Raw genomic sequence first — 23,609 nt, forward strand, 5'->3', positions numbered from 1 at the left:
TGCTATCCCAGAACTTGCTTGGCATTTAGTAGGCGGCTCACAGAGCTCTCCTGAAGTCAAGTAGTACTGCCTGGGGAGAGGGATTCTGACCTTAAGACATACAGAGTCAGGGACCTTGAGGAATCGGTTTCCTAATGTGCCCAGGACTGTGAGGAAGGGGGGACATTGGTATTTGTATAAAAGGGGAGATTCCTAGGTCCACAGGCACATGCCCAAGACAAGGTGCATGCGCAAAAAGCACCAGGGAATCCCCTATGCTTTGGCCTGAAGCTAGTCTTTAAACTCATTGTATGAATATGTCCTTTTGGTCCAGATCCTCGAATGTATTATTCAAAGTCTGTGTTTCTTTATTGATTCCGATGAGGTGTTCTATCTAGTGGTGATAATGGTGTATTAAAGTCCCCTACTATAATTGCAGAGGCAACTATTTCTCCACTTAGTTTTTCCAGTGTTTGCCTCATGTATTTTGAGGCATCCTGGTTAGGTGCATAAATGTTTATGGTTGTTCTTTCTTCAGGATAGATTATCCCTTTTATTAATATATCATGGCCTTCTTACAGTAGTTTTGCATTTAAAGTCTATTTTTTCCAAAATTAGTATAGCTATTCCCACCCTTTTTTGGTGTTGTTTGCTTGTAAAATTGTTTTCCAACCATTCCCTTTCAACCTCCTTGCATCCATGGGTTGAAGGTGGGTTTCTTGTAGACAGCATATAGGTGGGTCATATTTCCTTATCCATTCTGCCAATCTTTGTCTATTGACTGGAGAGTTTAATCCATTAACATTCAATGTTATTACTCTCAAGGAATTACTTACATTAGCCATATGTTCTTTAGGCTTACATATGCCATATGCTGTTTTTATGTCTCTTTTTATCTTTTTAGTTGTTCTTGTACTCTCCTCCAACTCTCTCTTTCCTGTTTTTTCCTTTCAACCTGCAGAACTCCCTTTAATGTTTCTTGAAGGGCAGATTTCTTCTTGACATACTCTCTTAATTTCTGTTTATCTGTGAATGTTTTGAACTCTCCCTCATCTTTGAATGACAGCTTTGCTGGATACTGAATTCTTGGCTGGAAGATTTTTCTTTTAGTACCTTAACTCTGTCATACGACTGCCTTCTTGCCTCTATGGTTTCAAATGAGAAATCAGCACTAAATCTTATTGAGTTTCCCTTGTATTTATGGTTCTCTTTTCCCTTGCTGCTTTCAGTATTCTCTCTTTGTCTTAAGCATTGGACAATTTAACAAGTATATGTCTTGGAATTAGACCTGTTAAGATTTATACTGTTTGGGGTGTACTGCACTTCCTGAACATGTACGTCCATGTACATTCAATTGGGTTGGGAAGGTTTAAATCATTATTTCCTCTAACACAGCTTTCCCCTTTCCCTTCTCTTCTCCCTCTGGGATGCCTCTAATATGTATGTTTGTGTGTTTCATGTTGTGATTCAAATCCCTAAGTCCATGCTGGGCTTTTTTCTATCTTTTTATCTATCTGTTCTACTATCTGTTTGATTTCAGATGTACTATCTTCCACATTGCTGATTCTTTCCTCTGCCTTTTCATATCTCCTGTTCTGTGCTTCCAGTGTATTTTTGATTCCTTGGATTGTGCCGTTCATCACCATCATATCCATTGTCTTTTTATGTATTATACAATTTCTTCAATATGTTCTCCCAGTGTCTTCTTCATATCCTTAATCTCTTCCTTCCCTTCATTAAGTTGATTCATGATATTTGTTTGGACATCTCTGATTAGTTGTTCCATGTTCTGCATCTCCTCCTGGTTTTTAGTTTGTTCATTGGACTGGGCCAAGTCTTCCTGTTTTTAGTATGGCTTGTAATTTTTTGTTGGTGGCTAGGCATCTGTTTATCTTGATGGGTTTATTCAGTTGATTAGCTTCTCTCTGTCTTCTATGGTTTTATTTTGTTGTTCTTGTTGTTGTTGTTGTGTGTGTGTGTGTGTCGTAAGGTTTCACTTTGACACTCCATTCCTCTTATTCTATTTTCTTGTTGTTCTCTATGATCCAGCTTGTTTCGGCTTCTTTGTCTCTCCATCCTTCACTCTTCTGGGATCCATGAAGCAGTGTCCCGGTCTGCTGTACCACAAAGCAGGTTCCCAAGATAGCCTCTGGCTCCCTCTCCATTGTTTTAGCAAGAGCTGAGTCCTATCTGCGTAACCTGTTGGCCATGTTCCCACAATCCCTTCTCATTGTATGAATAAGCCTTAAAGGAGAATGCTTGCACAAATGAATCTGCAAAGACTAGGGAAGATGTTTTCTTTTTTTTCACTTTTTTTGTTATTGTTGTTAGCTCCTGGCATTCAAGGAAAGCCCACTCTTAACTTTATGCTTGATACTACAAGCTTAAGGAACAGATACCTTAGAGTTTAAATTCCAGCAATAGCACTTTAAAATATCAATGAGGAAAAACAGACCTGGGAAATACTAGACAAAGACTTTTTAAAATGGTCTAAATATGCTAAAAATGCTAATGGAGAACATGGAAAAAGAACTAAAGGAAATCAGGAAAACTGTAGATGAACACACAGAAAAGACTATCAAAAGAAAGGGAAATGATGAAAAGGAACCAAACAGCTGAAAACAACAGTAACAGAAATTACAAATAACCTAGAAGGGTGAGCTGGCAGAAGAAAGAATCAGAGAACTTGAAGATAAGATAATTGAAATCATCCAGTCTGAGGAGCAGAAAGAGGAAAGAATAAAGAAAAGTGGAAGAGCCTGAGGAACCTGTGGGACACCATCAAGTGGACCAGTAAGTGCATTGTGGGGGTCCCAGAAGGAGAAGGAAGAGAGAAAGGGACAGAGAGAATAGTCAAAGATACAGGGGCTGAAAGCTTCCCAAATTTAGTGAAAGGCATGAATATGCATATCTCAGAACCTCAACCATCTCCAAACAGGCTAAACCCAGATAGACCTTCATTAAAGCATATTATTTTATTTTTTTTTTTATTGAATTTGTAATAATATTACATTAAAAATATATATGTGAGGTCCCATTCAACCCCACCCCCCCACCCCCCCTCTCCCCCCCCCCCCAACAACACTCGTTCCCATCATCATGACACATCCATTGGATTTGGTAAGTACATCTTTGGGCACCTCTGCACCTCATATACATTGGTTCACATCATGGCCCATACTCTCCTCTATTCCATCATGTAGGCCCTGTGAGGATTTACAATGTCCGGTGATTACCTCTGAAGCACCATCCAGGGCAGCTCCATGTCCCGAAGACGCCTCCACCTCTCATCTCTTCCTGCCTTTCCCCATACCCTTTGTCCATTATGTCCACTTTTCCCAATCCAATGCCACCTCTTCTATGTGGACACTGGATTGGTTGTGTCCATTGCACCTTTATGTCAAGAGGAGGCTCAGATTCCACCTGGATGCTGGATGCAATCCTCCCATTTTCAGTTGTAATCACTCATTAAAGCATATTATAACCAAACTATCAACTTCTAAAGGTAAATAGAGAATGCCAAATACTACAGGAGAGAAGTAACACATCCCATATAAGGGAGACTCAATAAGACTAAGTGCCGATTTCTCATGGGAAAACTTGGAGGCAAGAAGACAAAGAGATGACATGTTTAAAGTGCTGAAAGCAAAAAATTGCCAGCCAAGACATCTGTATCTGGCATACTGTTTTTCAAAGAGGACAGAGGAATCAGACATTTCCAGATAAACAAAAGTTGAGAGAGTTCCACACTAGACTGACGTAAAAGAGAGGCTAAAGAGAATTCTGCAGATTGAAAGGAAAGGACACTAGACAATAGATCAAAGATGCATGAAGAAGTAAAGATCTCTGATAAAGATAATAGCATGGGTAAATATCAGTGCAAGTACTTTCTGTATTTTTGTTGTGTCACTTTACTTTTTACTTCCTACAAGAATCAAAAGGCAGATGCATAAATTTAGGATGTTAAATTTAAGCTGCATGTGAATATAAAAAAAAGGTATTGGAAATTGTGCAAGCTTGTGGAGAGAGAAATTAGAGCACAGGTTGCCAGGAGGAATGGGAGTTATGGGTAATGGGTTTAGGGTTTCTGTTTGGGGAGATGGGGAATTTTCAGCAGCGGAAGGTGGTGAGGGCACTGCAATAGTGTCAACATTAGTAATCCCATTGAATGGTATGCTGGGGAGTGTTGTGATGGGAAAATATATGTTACATTTATGTTCCTACAATTATGAAAAAAAGAAGAGCAATAAAAAACAATGACAATTAAGTGCAATACATGATCCTGGATGGGCTTGATCAAGGGTGGAGAGAAGGTCAAAAGGGCATTATTAAGTGAAGGCTTCTAATGTACAGGGTTCCAATTGGAATAATGGAAATGTTTTTCTAATAGATGGTGGTGAAGGTAGAAATGTATTGTGAAAATAAATATCAGCATTGAAATATTTACCTAAATGTGAAAAAAAAGGAGGAGGCATTATTGGGAGAGTGGATGTGGCTCAGGCAGTTGAGTGTCCTCCTCCTCCTCCCACATGAGAGGTCTTGTGTTCAGTTCCCAGTGCCTCCTAAATAAGACAAGCAAACAATGAGCAAAAACAACGAACAAACAGACAAGGACGCCATCGGGGGATTGGAATCTATTTTTAAAAATGCATTATTGGGACATCTGAAAAAAGTGAAATATAGGCTATAAGCTCTATATCACTGTTAAATTTCTTGAACTTGATAACTGCACTTAAGATGGCTACATAGGTGAATGCCCTTGTTCTGGGAATGTACATGGCTATATTAAGTGTTCAGAGGCATGATGTATGCAACCTACACTCAAGTGTTCAGAAGATGGTTGGATGGATGGATGGATGGATGGATGGATGGATGGATGGATGGATGGGTAGATAGGTAGATAGAATGGCATGGTAAATGTGGTGAAATGTTAAAATTGGTGGCTCCGGGCATCTGGAGTGTGGGGAGATAGTGGTATGTTGGAGTTCTCCATATGGGGTTTGCATTATTTTTGTAACTTTCCTGTAAGTTTGAATACACGTCACAATAAAAGGACAGAGCAGTGAAGTGCCATTGCCCTCACACCTGACCAGTGGTAGAAGCAGAATAAAGAGCCAGATGTGGTGATCACACCCCATGTGAATGGGTGAGTGGCCACCGCTCTTGGGTGGCCTTGTGCTGTGTATGGCATCTGCGTGTGGACAGCAGCAGGGAAGGGAGCCAGTGAGGAGCGACGTCTGTGGGGCCAGCCACCTTTTCTATTCCAGCTCCCTGGCTAGTGAGCCTGGCAGATTCACACTCTCTTTGGGCTTCGGTTTCCTCATCTGTAAAATAAGAATTGGATGGTGCCTATCTTGCTGGGATTTTTTGAAAAATGCCTGGGACACAGGAAGCGCTCTGTCAATTTTCATTTTTTTTAATGAGGACCACACAGGCAGCTTCCATTGGCTGCAGCTTCTGTGAGCTTTCTTCTCTCTGTGTGTGTATCTTAATGCCTCTCCCCCGTGCATGCATTCTCCGTCTTCTTTGGTGGAACAAGGAAACAGAGGATCTTAGACATCCTAGAGCATGCCCTCCTGCTTTAGAGTCTTTTAGCCTTTTGTCCATTTGGTCCCCAGTCCTGAGAAAATAGAATAAATGGATAGTTTCATGGCCTTGGTCATTTGAGAGAATTTGCACATGCCTCTTCTCTGCAATCTGAAAGAACCTTTCCTGCAAGAAACCTTGGGTCATGGGAATTCAGGGTCACTCACCGAGTCTGCAGGAAACTGTCTTGTGTTTTCAGATGATTTCTGGAATTTTCCACTTGAACCACATCTCCCAACATTGTACTGGGAGCCCTGGGCCGATGACAATGGTAGCTTGATGCTGTTCCATTAACTTAGGGATATAAGCATTTGGGAAGGAAAGTTTCTCTATGACAGGACTCTGTAAAGTCCTTTTATTTGTTCCCAAGGAGTAGAAAAAGGTGAAGAGTAGGTATGAAACAGCATATTTCCATAATGACTCCTTCTCAATGTGAAATGGATCTTCTTTACTGGATCCCACATTCCACTCATGCAAAAAATTAAAGCTGAACAAACTTCTGTTGTTTCTAGAACTTGGATGCTCACTGTATGTAGCAAAAAATAATTTATTTAAGGTCACTAAGTTAGCAGAGGTGTGCTGGCTGTAATTTAGAGAAAGACAGCTTCTGATGTTTATCAATTACTTAAAATTGAAAAAAAAAAAAACCAAACAGGAACATTCATCTACATTATCTCTCTTTAGGCAAAATGTACTTTAGCATATATCCATGTTTCAGTTTATAGAAAATTGTTAGAGAAGAGCGTTGTTGTCATAATATTTTTTCATTCCGAAGTAAGACAATAGCCAGAAGAGAACAAAAAATGACAAAATTACAGTATTTTAAGCCTTTAACTTGAATCATTGGAAGGTAGAATTGCCTGTCAAATACCTGCGTCGACATTGCTATTTCTTCCTGCCAGGTTTCATCAGCAGCAACCATCTTATAAATGCATCTGATTTTTTAGCAAGTAAATACACCATGCTTTAGGAAGAAGAAAATCTACAGAAAATAAGCCTCGCTGGCAATCTTCGAAGTTTTGAATACTGACTTTGAGAAAAACCATTTTGCTTTGTTTACAAAACTTGATGTTTTGGTTTTGTTTAGGGTCGCCTTGCAATTAAGCAAGGAGGCAGAAGAGAGGCAAGAGAACGTCACCATTTATTTTGAAATGGAAAGAATAACCACATTCACCAGATGCAGCAGGCACATCCATGCTAGAAACTCTCTGTAACCTTATCCTCACAGAACTTTCTGGGAGGACATCACCGGATGGCAATGTGTCTCTACAGAACATAGCCCTTCTAGAGGGGAGTGAATTGTGCTTGGCCACCACTGGCCAAGGAGGGTAGCATTCAAGATTGGTTTGGGTGAAAGAAAGGGATTCTTTAACCGAGACAGTGTAACTGGCCTTTATAAGAACCGCACGAGTTAGTTACTACTGATTAGATCCACACAATAGATTCAACATGCTTGTGCACATGGATTTGCATAAACATGCACAGCGAAACTTCAGGCCCTATCTTGAAGTCTCCCAGCTTGTCTCAGCAAAATGCCAACAAATCTCTTCCCCATAGAGGGCTCTTGGGATGGCCCCTGCTGTCTTTTTTCTCCTTGGTCTTGAGGGACCTTGTTCTCCATTGTAGGCCACGTGCCCGGCCTTCGAGGGGACGTCCCTGGAGAAAGCTCTTGGCCCCTCTGCTGGGGTGTGCTCCACGTTCCCACGGGAAGCATTTCTGAATTTGAAAGGCTGCTCTTTGCTGCTCAACAGGCCTAGGTGGCTCTGGAGATGAAGGTTGTTGGGCAGGGTCCCCTCCTCTAAATATAACGTGTATGCTGGGCATGCCCAGCTCCTCTCCCGGCTGGAAGCAATGGTGCCATAGGTTAGAGGGCTCGCCCTTGTTGGAGGAAGGAGAAGACCATCTTGGTTGACTGCTGCCTAAACACCGGAGGTCAACCCTACCCACCTCCTTGGCTGTCTACACTGCATGATCAGAATCTGCGCTCTTGGGCTGCCTCGAGGAGGCTGATTGTTGGGCCATCCAGGCCCCCCGATTTGACGTCTACATCTTTGCTTCCTGTTGACCACGTTAATTTTCTTTGCTTTCCTCTCGCAAGTTAATCTAGATCCTCCAAAATGCTTCTTTTCCTCCAGTTACTTAGTCTCCAGTTTAAATGTGTGCTTCACTTGGGCATTTGTGGAAAGTGTAAAGGAAATCGGTGTACGGGAAAATCCACTGATAACAAGGCAGCAAACATGAAAGAAACATACGTAGTGTATGTAGTGTTTGCCTTTTTTCCTCTTTGTTCTCTGGATCTCTGCTAAATCTGCATGTCTTAAAAAACCGTAGATTTTCTACAGCAGGAGTTTTCTGCTGCTAGTCTAGAGATTTAGTGATACATAGTAGGACAGGTGGGAAGATGGGGGAGCACTGAGCAGGACCAAAACAGGGCTTAGGAGTCAAGCTTTTGGCTGCAATCGTCAGTCGGAAATTCAGTGTGTAGAATATTGATCTTGGGCCTCTAAATTAATTTAGCTTATAAATCATAAAGCCCTGGGTTTCATCAATTCTAGAACAGTGTTACCATTTTTAAAAAGCCAGAACCTTAATTTCATATTCTTGAACCCAGGAGTACTAATACCTTGAATTTACATCGCAAATTTTAATGAGCAATTTTTAACATTGTGTCATAAATCTTTCCAGGAAGAAGTGCATAATAAATTAACAAGGAAGCAAGTCGGCAAATTAATTCAAACAGGATTAATAAAAATATTTAGGAGCATTTTAATGATACTAATAATTACAACAACAATCATCATCTCTCTACAGACAAAAGCTAAAATGCAACAGCATTTCTTATCATGCAGTCACTCGTCTAAGCATTTTACGTGAATGAATTTGTTTCATCTCCACAGTTGTACTACAAGATATTTTGATCACCATCTTTAGTTTACAGGTGAGAAAGTGGAGGTTTTAAGAGGTTAAGTAGCTTGCCTAAAGTTGCCCAGCAACACTACAGTGTATCGTTTTTCCATAGCATGAAAGAATTTCTGGACTATTGAATTTACTTGGGACAATAGACCCAGGTTCTGCGAGGACTCTATTCCTTTCTGACTGTAGGTTCCTTGTTCTTTAAGACAAGCCTATTTGGACCAATGATCTAATTGGTTCTTGAGTAATATACTCTAAATGTTTAAACTAGAAAAGGATGTCTCTGTCCAAAATTAAACAATGAATGGGCTGGACAGTAGACTGTAGACACAGATGCTACAGGGCGTACCACGTTAATATTTCTAGGCAAATTTGAATTTGGTTGTTTGGGCTAAACCTATACTCTCTATAATGTGAGCAATATTAAAATTCTAGTTTATTGTATGTTCCTACAACACTTTCATCAGTGGATAGTCATTTTTTACATTTCATGTATAGACTTTGTTTTGTTTCGTTGTTTTTAGCTCTTCTCAACAAATCTTTGTATCATGAAGTCTGGAATTAAGATAATTCAAAAATATTAAGGGAGCTGTATTTGGTCTAAGTGAACCTACCTAATATGTGTAGCCACTGTGGGTTCATCCGTCTAACCTCTTCTAGGTCTGATGTCACTCAGTGTACAAATCACTTAATAGTTAAGATAATATGGAGGGATTATCTGATTATCTATCTGTCTCCCTCAGGAGAGGAAAAGCTCTTCAAGGGTAATACCCATATTTCAGTAATCTTTTGAGTTAATTAATTTAATTTAATGACATCATGTATTTAGAGTACTTGGAAAAGAACCTGGCAGGTGATATGTGCTCAGCAACTTGTAGCTGCTGTCATATTATTTTTGTTATTAGTAGTAGTTGTAGAAGTCTCCTCACCCAGATGAGGGAAGCACCTTTACTTAACATGTGCATATGCCTCCATTTTACATTGAGTGGAAAATCATAAATTAGAAAAATGTCTTAAGATAGAAATGTTAGCAGACAACTGCCTCATCCTATGTTTCATGAACCATGGGAGCTTCATCCAGAGTTAGTGGCCATGGTAGGCAAGCTGCCAGAGGTCAGAGTGAAGGTCACGTTGATTAAGAGCAAAATAAAAGAGCGCATGCCTTGTGGGGTCAATATGTCCAGGTTTTAGTTTGATTTAACTGGAGCCTTGAATCCATGGTGAATGTACAAGGTGTTGACGAAGGGAACTGTAATGGTCAACTTATGGCTTCAGCTATTTAGATGGTAAAAGACAAAGCAAACCCATCAATGGATGAATGGATAAACAAACTGTGGTTGGCCCAAACCATGGACTATTATTTGGCTATGAGAAGGGATAAGTCTGATTGATGTTACAACACCGATGAACCTTGAAGACATTATTGTGAGTGAAATGCGCCAGATGCAAATAGACAAATATTGTATGCTTCCGCTTAAAGGACATATCTGGAATAAGCAAATCCATAGAGACAGAAAGGAAATTAGTGATTACCGGGGACTTGGGGAAAGCGGGATGAGAAGTTATTGATGAAAGGGGGCAGAGTTTCTATTGGGGGGGGGATGGAAAATTTCTGTAACTAGGTAGTGGTACTGGTGGCACATTTTGAATGTGTTTAATGCCACTAAGTTACACACTTAAAATGATTGAACATTTATGTTATATATTTTTTGCCACAATAAAATGAAATTTTAAAAACCATGTAAAAATCTAGTCCTAAAATGAAAAGAATATGAACTGATCAGTAGGAAAAGGAGACTTCCAAAGGGACTCGTTTTCTTGGTAGTTGTTCATGATCTCAGGCTATTTTCTATTTAAAGACCAGCTTAAATGGGAAGTTGAATGTAGCCCTTCAGTCAGTGGTAGCTGGAGAAGTTCTGGCTGATCTGTTTCCAGGTCTCTGAACTGCCTCTTTTTGTAGAAACTGTCCCTTGGACATCTGGGTGACCTCATACTCAGTGGCAAAGCCTGATAAACGAGAATCCCATCGACTGAGGGCCATTCCAAACCACACAGGGCTGCGCAGCAATAGCCACCCCTGAGTTTCTAGAAGATGGAAGGTTCCACTGCAGGAAGCACAGGTGTGCATCTGAGATGAGAGAGGGAAGACTGTGTGCTGGCTCTTTCTGATGGCTGCTCTAGGGAGTGGCTTCCAGACACTCTGAGAGCCTGCCCCTTGGTCAACCACTTCCTTGGAGACCACAATATCAGATCCCAAGTGCTTCCTTGGCCATGCCCATATTCCAACTCTGGTTTCTCTCCCAGATTCTCGTGTGTAATTCTGTTGAACAGATCCCATGACCTCTCCTTCCGTCTGCAGTGTTTACGCAGGAAAACACTGGTGTGCTTCCGGAGAGTGAGAGTTATTCAAATGATTTTCAGCCAAAATAACACCCTGGGGCATAAAAAGAAGAAAAGCAAGTTATTGTTAATCCAGGAAGAGAAGAAAGCAGAGTCAAGCAATGAAAGCATCCCAGATGGTGAGAGCAGATGTAAGTGCAGGGATAAATCACACATCGCAACTATGATTAGGGTGAAGATGGGTTTAATGGAGGAAATCACAACATTATCATAACAAGCAGGTACAACACAAAATTAGGATGGATTTCCAGGAAATTATATGAACTCAGATAGGCACTTAGCAGAGGGGGAGAAAACAGCAAAGGAAGACAGAGTCTTTTAATGACACTTGATAGTCCTAATGATATGTTTATTGGGTTTATTGACTGTGTATAACAGGTACATGTTAAATTGCCTGAAACCATTGTTATTAGCAGTAGTTGTAGTAGCTGTAGAAGGCCACAGCTATGACACGTCAACACTTGTTAAACATTTAGTCATGCACAACCTTCCTTCTCAAACTGTGTTCCTCAGACTAGCACCATCAACATTATATGGATGCTTGTAAGAAATATGGGTCCCCACCCATATTTACTGAGTCACAATCTTCATTTTAATGCAATCCCCAAGTGGTTCATGCCCACATTAAAATTTGAGAAACATCGATATATATATTTGTTTATATATATATATAATATAAACAAATGCCTGAGGAAACCTATATTCTAAATACCAAGTGTTGATTATTAGTTTGGGTCAGCCCCTTTATGGAAAAAAATGCATAAATCAATATATAAATCAGTCTTATCAGTTCCTTGATATTACCTTGACTTACCTTTCCAGAGGTACTTGCAAAATTATTAGGGATATCTTCTAGAAATATTTAGAGTGAAGTTTTTGTTTTGACTTAGGAGTTGTGGATATGCATGATATAATAAAAAGGATGATACCGGATTTGACAGATGTGGTTGCCCTGATTTAATAGAAAACAAACAAGATCTGGCAGTGGGTATGCTGATGCATATTTCACCCATTGCTGTCAGGGAAGAATTTATCCTCTAACTAAAGACCTTCCAAGAGGAGGGTTCCACTGCTCCTCCGTCATCTGCCGTTGGCATATGTGCTTTCACACAACATAAATTGTTCATGACAAAGTTTGTGCCACTTTTCTCTTGCTCGGGCATTAGTGGAGATGGAAGCCACCCTCCTCACCTCACCCAGGAGATGGAAATGCTAGGGGGACTTCACCCTTCTTCTACCTGGTCCTTCACTCCTGAAACCACCCTGCAAGAGTTGCCTTTCCAATGCCTTCTTTAGACCTTGCTGTGCAGGTGACCTCTGTCTAATTGGGTCCTGTTCTGCATCGCTTACAAGAGCTGCAGTAGATCTGGGTAGAGTTAGGCAAAACACCACATCTTCTATTTCAGTATTACAATATTCTGCTTACCTCTTTCTAAAAATACACCAAACCAAACAACAAATGAAATGCCATAGCATCAAGGAAAACCTAGCACGTCCCTTTTGTATCCCCACCAGCTTATGGCGGGCAGACAACCTATATTTTAGGATTTGGTTTTTGGTCCTATACTGTTTGTTTCTCTTATGAGTAAGCTTTTGAAATTGATTTGATACTGTAGATATAGTGCATGCTTTCAAATGTCTCACCTGTGGATCCCTTGAGCTTCAAATTAATGGTGAAGATCAGAACTGAAGTTTCGGAGATCATGGTCATTTATTTTAGGAAGACGTACTAGATGAGGTCTACCTACAATAAATGAATGTTGCCTTTAACTGGGGATGAAAATGGGTCTTCTATGTATACAGTGACAGATATGGCCTGAGATAGGGGATGTTGGTTACACTTCTAATCCTACATAAACTAGCAAAGAATTGCCTTTTTAGGACCATTGACAGCAGAATCTCTCAAGAAATGGTTCAGGGGAACTTCAGAGCGTAGCAGCCCGGACTGTTTCTGTGGAAGGAATACCTATCACTCCCACAGCCAGGTGACAGTGGCTGCCACCACCATTTAGAGTAATTAGTAGCTCCTATTTATCTGAAAGCCCTGATATCATCAACCTGTTGTCAGTTGAAGGCCTTGCATGCTCACTAAAATAGCTTCAGGGGAGATATTTAGGGCTTTTTTTCCCCAGAGTTACAATGTGTAGGTGGAAATTCTCAGTTACAGGTATTCATGGCAGGTGGTTGCTTAAGAGAAAGGCATATTTTTCCTTAATGAGCCCGACGCTTCTGAGATTGAAAGTAGTTTACTTTGCAGCATTTTGCTCCAGTATTCTGTCTGAGTCTACTTACCTTGTGTCCTGGTTTGGGTCTTTTGTGGGCCCCAGAAAAGTATGTCCTTAAAGTTATCCATTCCCGTGGGTATGGGGCCCTTTAATTGGACTGAATATAGTTGGGGGCCTTTGATTTGAGTGCCTCAGTGAGGCGTGACCCAGGGTGGGTCTCTTGTTGGAAAAACATGCAGACACACAGAGAAAGAGCTGCCATTTTTACCTGCTATGTGAGAGAGGACTCCAGGATCACCTGCAGTGGCAGGAGGACAGAAACGCCAAGAGGCTGAGAGAGAGGCTGGAGGCTGGGATCAGTGGAGCAGCCGAAGCTGACGCAACGAGGCCAGGAGGAGAGGGAAGAGAGGAGCATATGCCTGTTGGCCCACAATTGAGCTCGGAGAGAAAGTGAGCCTGGAGGTAAAGGCAGAGACCGGCCTCCATCTTGTCTTGCCATGTGGCAAGAGTCCAGGATTGCCAGCTGCCAGCCTTTGGTGAGACAGCATTTCTGAAGATGCTTTGATTGGGACATTTTCATAGCCTCAGAACTGCAGGCTTCTACCCTAATAACTTCCCATTTCTGGCATTTTGCGCTGGCAGACGTTGGCAAATGTAAGCACCTCGTGGAGGAAAAGACAAGCTTAACTGAAATCACAAGGTTTCAATGAGGCAAGGGGATGTTTTAACTCAGAGCTAAGGTGCATTGACCTCTCACCGAGGGAAGAGGTAGACTGAGCATTTTGCACACAATTCCTCATTTGTTCCTCCTGGTGACCTTGAACTAAGACCCATTATCATCTCTGACATAGAGTAAAAACCTCCCAATGAGCTGGTGGGGGGCACAGGACTCAAGGCAGATCAGTTTAAACCAGGATGGAGAAACCAGAGCTTCCACAAGTATACTCTGTGATTCCACCTCTCAGTTAAGACCTGCAATCTTCCTGTACATTTGAAACCTTCTGGGTAACCCATCCCTGGCACTGACTCTTTAACATGGCTTCATACTTGTGGGTGGAATCATTAAATTAAGCGAATGAACTCTGTAGAGCTGAAGCTTCCTCTGTTACACTTGCACAAGGAAGAGGCCATCTTTTCATGTTTCCCAGTTTTCTGCTTTACAGTTACAAAAGACTGATCAAGAAATCCTCATTTTTGATAAGTTTCCTCTTGTTGTCTCCAGATAAATAACAACGTCCTCTTGAAATGGCTTGTTTTCTGTATTCGTTTTATTTGGAGGAACAATGTGAGAAGCTTTGGAAATAAAACATTTCATTTATAAGGCATCCTGCAGCCCACAATCAGTAATTCAAAACTATCATCCTATATAAATTGGTATCATTATGCTTTGAGAGGCTTACTGAAAAATAATATTTGCGGACCTATGACTTGCAATATATTGCTCTGAAGGCAAGAATAATAAAGCAGTGTTTGTTCCCAGGGGAGATTTCTGTTTAGAATTTTTAGGAAAGAAATATGTTAGCCTTTATAAGCTCAGTCTTAAGAAAAATTAAATGGTTAATGGGCTCAGGGCTTTATAAATGAATTTCTGGCTTAAGACCCAGCCTGTATCTTTCTGGAAAGAAAGGATAAAAGGAAATCAAATTTAACAGCAGTTTAACACATATCCCACCATTTGCACATGCATGGTGGTATCAGCTGGTTTCTCTGTTATTAATTCCAGCCCAATTGTAGATGGTGCCTTGGATGAAAATGATAATTAAAGTTATCATTCTAGGCAATGAGTGGGAAAAATCGATGGGAACGAAGTAAATAGCTTATTGTGGCTATTTGCAATATTGGATTGGGGGGAAATATCCAGGAAGGTGTGTTAAGATGGAAAAGGCTCCAGTCTATTTTAGTAAAAGGAACCTGTGAAATAAATGCAACTGCAGGTCTGTCTGAAGATGAAAGTAGCCTAGAGGGGAAACTGTAAACAACAAATACAGCTGACTTGAACAAAGGAAATGAGTTACCAGAGAAGCTTTGGAGATAAGAACTGTCCACAATTCTCTGTCCTACCCCAGCCTTTAGCACACAGCCTGTGTATAATAGATGCTTCATAAACAAGTGTCATGGATAAAGGAATGAGGGAGACTTGGAGTCAAAATAGTATTTAGAAGACACGTTTTTAAAAAGACATTTGTTCATGACATTTTCTTTAGCCTAAGATACATCTAAAGCTAAGTAAAGGTAAATTTTATCTGAAATGGAGATGTGTGGTAGCATGTGGTCTTGCAAAGTACTAATTACAATACAAGAAATTGTTATATGAACAAAAGGGGGTATTTGTCTTTTAAAGTATGGGGTGGGGTGGGTTATATCACTTGGTTGCTTCTTTTTATTATGATTTACTAAACTAATTACCATTTTCAGAGTAACCAGACTTAGATTAGTGGCAGAGCCAAATTTGCAATGCCCAAGGGCAAAGGTGGTTTGCCTGGTATATAAAATAACATCACAGACAACATCTGCCTGGTCTTGATGGATTAAGGGAGACAACTCATTAAAATGGCCCTCCTTGGATCTGAGTATGATATTTCCCTACGCAGTGAGGATTCTAGAAATGTTGATCATTGATGTTCAAAATTGAGAATGCTCTGGCCTGCGGCATTTTCAATCGAATAGCAAAAATGTGTTATCACAAATAACTTGGGTATATTGTTTTGCATCAGTAATCTTCTCTGTCACCTCCCTGGAAGATATACTTTTTGTCCTTCTTTGTCCTTTTCTGGGTCAAGTGGATGAGGGTGCAACCTGTGGGGGAGAGTCCACCTCACATGGGCATGACCCACATGCTGTACCACATGAGTTTTTTCCAAGATGGAACCCATCCAATTTAAGTTGGGCGGTGTTTGAGAGTATGGGTTCTGGAGTTGGATTTAGCTCTTACTTTCTGCCTCCACCACTTCCTAACCGCATGACCTTGGCAAGTTGTTTAACCTCTCCTCTGTGAAACATTGCCAACTCTGTTTACTCCTGGGGTTCAGTATCCAAACAAGAGAATGTGGAATGAAATCCTTCACATGACCTAGTGACCGATCGATGGTAGTGATTATTGTTGGTGCCATTATCATTTAAAGTATAGTTATTTGGGGTGGTATGCAATGTTAGGGTAGGAAAGAAGTTAAGGACAAATGAACATATGAATGAAATTGATCTTTGCAGATAGACTGTTTCATATTTGGGTATCTGCAGTCAGAATTTTAAAAAGATACTCATCATAAAATGTTTTTAGATCTATTTGTTCACGTCAGTGGAAAGTCGAGGATGTACTTTTCCTATTCAATAAGGAACAACAGTAGGCTTTGTTGTAGCCTCAGTAGTACAGTCAACTGGCGAGAGCAACAATTTGGCATTGTCTTCTGCTGCCTTCCTTTGAGCGGCTCCTAATCTATGAGCCAGAATTTTCTAGAATACTTTTTCAGCTCTGTCTACAGAATCATTCCATGTTGCGCAGCAGTGCAAAGGATGCTTCTAAAGGACACTTGAATCACTAACTGAATTTTCCCGATGTCTATGCCAAGACCCTGCCCCAATCAAACAGTCCTGATTACATGATCTGTTGTGTTGGGATCAGCCCCCGTAACCCTCCAATATATGCACTTGTTCCCTCCTGTCTTAAGAAATTAAGCCAACAAGTTAATGAGGGTGAACATATCCTTTTTTTTGTGTGCAAAGATTGAACTGTTTCGAACTTGATTATTTTTCCCCTTTCAGGGCAGGTCTTAAATGTTCTAGATGAGATGAGACTGGCTAACAATACCCTCGTATACTTTTCATCGGACCAAGGGGCACATGTGGAAGAGGTAACTACCAAAGGGGACGTTCATGGAGGAAGCAACGGAATTTATAAAGGTGAGGCGTGCTGATGTCTACAAACCCTGTCCTCCCAGCTCGCCCGCTGGCCAAAATCGCCATTTCTAAGAGCATCCCACATAGCTTAAAAGCACACATTCTACGTCCAGGCATTACAACAAGGGTGCTTTTCCTCAAATGTAAGTATAGCCCCATATTGTGTAACTAATTAAAAAAAAAAAAAAGCAGCTACCTCTGTGTATTAGTTTCCCACTGCTGCTGTAATAAATACACTTAGTGACTTAAAACAACACAAATTTATTATCTTACCCTTCTGGAGGGAAGAAGTCCAAATGGGTCTCAGTGGCTAAAATCAAAGACTGTGTTCCTTCTGAGGGCTGCTAGGGAGAATCCATTTCCTTGCCTTTTCCTTCTAACAACTGTTGGCATTTTTAGCCTCATACTCACTTTCTCCATCTTCAGAACCAGCCACCTAGCCTCTTCCAATCTCCTGATCTGACCCTCTCTCTCTCCTTCTAACCTCTGCTTCCATCATCACATTTCCTTCTCTGACTCAAACCCTCTTCCTTCCTTCTTAGAAGGACCCTTGGGTTACACTGGGCCCCCCAGATAATCCACAGTAACCTGCACATCTCCAGATCCAGGATGTATGCACACCCACACCTGCCATGTAATGGAATGAGCTCACAGGCCATGGGGATGGGGAGGTGGACATCCTGGGAGATGCTTTATTCTACCAACCACACCCCATAAGAGCCCTTTGAGCTGAGGTCTCATTCTTTGCACAGCATGGGTCGAGCTACCCCACGGTGGATCAGGCATCGTGCTTGGCATTAGAGACCTTAGATAAGACCCAGTTACTGCTCCCCAAGGAGCTCCCATGGTGTACCCTGTGCAGACATGAGGCATACCTATCTAATGAAAAGATGGGTCTTAGGTCATAGACCTAGGAAGGTATTTCAGTGCACAAGGGAAGAAACCCAACCAGTCCTGGGGTGGATGGAGAGGGAAAGGTGTCTAGAGAACCGCTGCCTGTGTCAAGAGATAAGGAGCAGTCCGTCCGTGCTCGTTCTCTTGAGTTCTCCTAGCTCTTTGTTAAATGCTCCCCATCTTTGGCAGTGCTGGCAATGAGGAGGAGGAAATGAGCTCCTCTGCAAACTGCAAGGACTGGAGTGGGTCAGATCTCACCGTGCCTGAGGCAAAGGGACGGAGAAAGATTCGTTGACTGTTTATCCTCTACTCCAGGCAGGTAGCCTGAGAAACTTTCAACTTCCACTTCCATCTTCATGTGTGCCTGGGAGTCCTGTGAAATTATGAACTCTTGGGGCAGGGGCCATTTGTTACATCTTTTGTAACCAGAAATTAGCACAATGGAGCCTCTTGGCTGTGAGCCTGGTGGATCTTCTAGGCTGTGCGATCTTGCAAGGGGCCACCCGTTGCCATGAATATCTGGCCAGTGTGGGCACCCAACCCAGTATTTAATGTGGGTCGGCAAATGAATGGGTGCATTTAATCCAAACAGCAATAGCCCTGATAGCCTGTCCCCATTTCAGCCCTCCTGCATTTCCAAGAACTGAGAAGTGAGAACGTGTATTCTTACATGTTAAGCTGGGGTGTTCGAGACTTGCTTCCATAAGGTTATTCCTATAGCCTTTGTAGAGGAAGCTGTTGTTCTTTTATTTTCCAGATTATGGTGCCCCTACAGGTGGAATTAGCACATTTCATGCACTCACCCACCCGTTCATCTGTTCTCTCCCTGAGACTGCCAGGTCCCAAAGTAGCATATTGCTGTCTAGAAGACACAACCTTGCATCATAGTAAGAGAAGCGGTTCGAAAGGAAGGATAACCCTGGTGCAGATGGTCAGCTGAAGAATGCAAGGAGGCTTCTGGGGAGAGGAGGCCACTGCCCTGGAATTGTGCTTTGGTAGTTGGCAACCTGGAGGCATAGCTATGAGGGTTGGACCGAGTGTCTGGGTGCTAAATGATGATTCAGGAACTGCGGTTATCATGTCATCCTAAAAGTAAGTCAATGGCTACTCCCTGTATATGCTTTGTTAGAATCATGCTGGATTTCTTAGAAGTGTTTTGCTCGAGTATTAGAAATACCATTAATTGATGGCACTGTATTCATAACTCTGCTGATATTCTATTGCTAAGCATTATTCTTGGGCCTCCTTTACTTGAAATCAAGTTCACTTGGAAACATTGTTAAAATACAGTACTCTCTGAGAATGATGTGGTTTCTTTCCAGCTATGGGAAGTGACCAAAGACTTGTAAAAGTCAAGACCTCTCATTTTCCAAGCTGTGATTCCAACATTCAAGCATGGCTCATGGGAACACAGAGGAATCACACTGTGTGACTTCCTTACCAAAAATGCACCCTTTTCTGAACAATAATGCCTTCTACTCTAAATCAAAACCCCTAAAAAACGTCTTAGTTACTTGCGCTCATTCTATCATATTTCCAATCAAATCTGTTTCTTTCCCTAATGATATCTACAGGCTAATTTGACAGAATGGGTAGGACTAAATCATCCTTAAGCAAATTCCAACAGGTTGGTCTATTTGTTCATAGAAACACTTATTTCTCACTGTAGTCTGTATTTTAAAAGTAGTAACTTGCTATTATGGGAGAGGGGGGTAGTGATATCACTCAGTGTTTCATTTTCTTAAGAAAATGAGTTTAGACTATGATACTGGTAAATTTTCTCTTTGTCGAAAGGCTGTAGCAAAAAGGGAAACTGGGGATAAAGGTAGGTGTCAGATGTGTTGTTTCAGTATAATTCTGGCCATTTTTAGAAATCTTGGCAGTAATTCCTTCATGTGGTAGTTCCTGAAATATTTACTTCTGAGAACCTTTTAAAATAAATTCCCTTCTACCATCCATGTTTTGAATGATTATGCCAACCTACTAAAACTTAGTTTAATAAGTAATCCATTTTCCCACTAAAGAATTCATGAATAATGATATCCATCAGAGCTTCAAATTAATTTGACAGTATTTCCAGACCAAGTTATGATTTTCATCAAGACCAAGACAAATAAATAAACAAACACGGAAACACCAGACCCTTTGCAGTGGCCTCAGGTGCCACACTGCTGGCAAATGTACAAATTCCATCAGGCCTTCTGAAGTCTTGAAAATGCCCACATGACTGCTTTGGAACTTGGGACTAGAAGCCACTGCTTTATACTAAGAGAGAAGTTAAGATTTCCTTTCAATCCTCCTCTGCTTCTGGGAGACGTGGCTTGTGGCGCTCAACTTGTGTTCCTGCACCTGGGCAGGTGTTGGGTCTCTTTAGATTGGGTGGGCAAGTGAGTGTTGAGAAGATGCTGCTCGGTGGCACAACCTGTGCCAAGGCAGTGGAACAGAAGCTCACGTGATGCTCCTGCGGTAAGCGGGAGCCCTTGTTCCATGTCTAAATCAGGGCTCTAAGCCCTGGGGCTCTCCTAGAAGAGAGAGGACCAAACAATCTAATGGTTCTTATCTGAGCAAGCTCTTGAGTTTGGAGAACTCTGTTCACTGTCCTGGGCTCTTCCCTTTCTCTTACACTATATGCGGTTGCATCCAAAGCCATGAGCTCCAGCAGCATCGGAGCTCTGGTCACTCCCGAATACCTGGCCCTGACCCTTCCTTGGAGCCCCAAACACCTGCGTCCCACTGCCCACTTGACCTCTGACCTGATGCTCAGTGGGCATTCATAGTTAACCGATCCCAGTTAGAAATCTTCTCTCCTGAGCCCATGCATTTCCTTTTCTGCCCCATTTTATTGAGCAATACCACTCTTTCCAGTAGTTCAACCCCCAAAGCTTGGGATTTCCCAATTTGACACTTTCGCTGAGCCCTCGACCCCATATTCCACCAGCACATCCTATAAATATTATCTTGTAACTATGTCTGACATCAATCCACTTTTCCCACCTGCATGCACTGCAACTTTGTCCAAGCCAACATCACCTCTCATGGCATCTTCTCCAGGGATCCCTGCTTCTTCCTTGCTCCCCACAAGCCATCCTCCACCCAGGCACCTGTGCAATGTTTATAAGCATAAGCTCAGGGTAGGCCTTTCCCTTTCTTAAAACACTCTCATAACTTCCGCTCCCCTGGGAATGAAATGCCAAGCCCCAGGCCGGCCATACGCAGCCTCACCATGACCTGCTCCTGCTTCTCTCCTCTCCTTTCTTCCCAGCCATTCTAAGATCCTCCAACACCTTCATCTTGACCTAGGCTTAGAGCCTTTTTGCATGGGCTCTTCCTTCCATCAGCACGTGTGCTTCCAGGTCTTGGCATCGATTTGATCCCTCCATCAAATGATGCCTCTGTGAGGTCTGTCCTGATACCACTTGTTTTAATTACCTGCATACTTGAGAGTTTGCCTGTTAATGTATTTGCTCATTGTTGCCCCCCACCCCATTATAATGTCAATTCCAGGGTTCTGCCCTGTCTTCTCACTGTATCCCGGGGGCCTATGATGACCACATAGTAGGTATTGGATATGTACCTGCTGAATGAATGGCAACCGCTTCTCAGATTCCTTTCCTTCTGTCCCCTCATGTGCCACCTGAGTATTTCCCCTTTTCTCTTACATTCCCCCCTGCTACCACCATTAGCTGGAGTCAGAATATCTTCCCTGTGATTTTCATAGACTTCAGAATTGTCTGTCTCTTTCTCGCAGCAGGGAATTTCCTGTAGTCTCAGATGAGAACAGTTAAACTCCTGACTCTGGCTTCATTTCCATTCTTCTCCCAAGCCAGGGTCACCCTGGAGGTGCCTTTTGCTCTCCCCTTTCCTCTGCCTAAAGGCAAGTAATAAATGTCAATGGAATGGATAAATTAACTCTGTGGACGGTTTCTGCAGAAGCATGAGGAGAACTCATATTTTCCTGAGGGTTCAAAAAACAGACTTTCTCCCTATGCAGGGAAACGCTTTTAAAATTCCCGAATGCCTGCATCTATGGCACTACTTCCCTGGCATATCACCTTCATCTCAAGTGCAAATTCCAAAAGCAACTGATTGGCTCAAATCCATATCTGTTATGAGTTGCTTCTTACAGTCACTGAATTTGGCATCTCTCTAGCTCATGCAATAACACAGCTGAAAGAAAAGATAACAGCAAGAGGGCCTGGTAGTTTATCAGTGGGTAGGTCTGTTCAGATGTTGGCAAGCATTTTTGTCGGCTTCCCAAGGGTGGGTGAGGCTTACCCTTTTTGCCAGTATCAGCACTGAGGAGGCATACCCCAGGCTTTTCACCTTTGAAGGAGGGTCACATTTTATCCTTATCTGTTTGCTCATTCTGTTAAACCCCACTGACATGCATCCATATACTGGCTGTATGTGTTGTCCTAGACATGGTGATAGGTACTGCAAATAATATCAGGCCCCTGATCTCTGGTAGCTCACAGTCTGGATTTTGAGGCTATTTCAAGATAATTGATAAGGGAGTTGTCAAGGCAGGGTGGTTAGAAGTAGTTAGCCAAGCTGGGGATTAAGAGGCACTTCCAGGGGAGGTTGCTGTTTTATGGCTGGTATTTTGAACACTGGGTAGGAGACACAATGTGGGGAGAACTTTGTAGGCAGACAAGAGATGCTGATTGGTGAGTCACATGCATCTTTGGTCTTGCTGGAGTGGAAGGTGTGGGCAAGGAGTGCAAACAGATGAGGCTGGTGAAGGAGGCATGGTCGACGGGGCAGACCTGGGTCCTTGTACAGAATTGGGCTCTTCTTTGTTGGTGGGGAGGTTCATTGAAGAGCGTTACATCAGGGTGGGCTCAAGGTGCCATGCTGGTGGCAATGTGGATCAAAGGAACTATTCCAAGCACTTGATGACAATATCCTGAACTGAGGTAGGAGAAGAGGAGGAAAGGACAGGTTCAAGAAGTATTTGTGTAGTAAAACAAGAATTTCTTGTGGACTGGAGATGGGGAGGCAGGCTACGGCTGTGTCAGTAGTGGCAACTGTGATGGGAAATACTGGATGCTACCCAAGTTTAAGAGTCGCTGGGATGGGAGATAGGAGAATTAGATATTGGATTATTGAGTTTGAGATCTTTTTCCTATACCCATGTTCATAAGTCCAGAAGAACTAGAGATATATACGAATGAGTCATTAGTATTTGGGTAAGAGTTGAAACCGAAGGTGAAGAATATCACCCAAAGACAGTATATGCCCAGAGGAGAGCAATGGGCTCGGGAACCAGAAAACAGAGAAGTCAGAGAAATCACAAGGAAAATTAGGAGAAGCTGCTGCCAGGGGAGACAAAGGATTTGAAGGTTTCAGGAAGAATAGAGTCATCAGTGCCAAAGAGAGGACCACCAAGATAAGACCTGCAAAGTGTCAATTGGACTGGGAAATAGAGCGGTCATAGGAAAAACTTGCTTGAGGGATTAATAGTAGAAACCAGGTTGAAGTTGAATAAAGATAAATGGGAGATGATGAGACTAAGGTGGATGGGCACAGTTTCAAGAAGCTCAGGTGAGAAGGGAAGGAGATCTATATACATAGATATAGGCATAGGCACAGATATAGACATAGATAAAGTCATAGTCATGGATGTAGACATAGTCATAGACATGGACATAGACATAGATAAAAACATAGACATAGGCATAGACATAGTCATAGACATAGACATAGATGTAGACCTAG

At 42.0% G+C, this 23,609-nt stretch overlaps 1 protein-coding gene across 8 annotated transcripts in view; it reads left to right on the forward strand.

Moving 5' to 3' along the window:
• LOC139438383 (steryl-sulfatase-like) overlaps positions 1-23,609 on the forward strand; it is a 219,234-nt gene that overhangs the window by 147,575 nt on the left and 48,050 nt on the right. For 4 of the 8 annotated variants that reach the window (XM_071213488.1, XM_071213490.1, XM_071213489.1 and 1 more), the window contains one exon: positions 16,863-17,000. The exons of the other annotated variants lie outside the window; for them this stretch is intronic. In XM_071213488.1, coding sequence (XP_071069589.1) covers positions 16,863-17,000 — 138 coding nt within the window. The remainder of the gene's footprint in view (positions 1-16,862; positions 17,001-23,609) is intronic. 8 annotated transcript variants of the gene reach the window in all.

The sequence above is a fragment of the Dasypus novemcinctus genome, chromosome Y, assembly GCF_030445035.2.
Source record: "Dasypus novemcinctus isolate mDasNov1 chromosome Y, mDasNov1.1.hap2, whole genome shotgun sequence".
Taxonomy (NCBI): domain Eukaryota; kingdom Metazoa; phylum Chordata; class Mammalia; order Cingulata; family Dasypodidae; genus Dasypus; species Dasypus novemcinctus.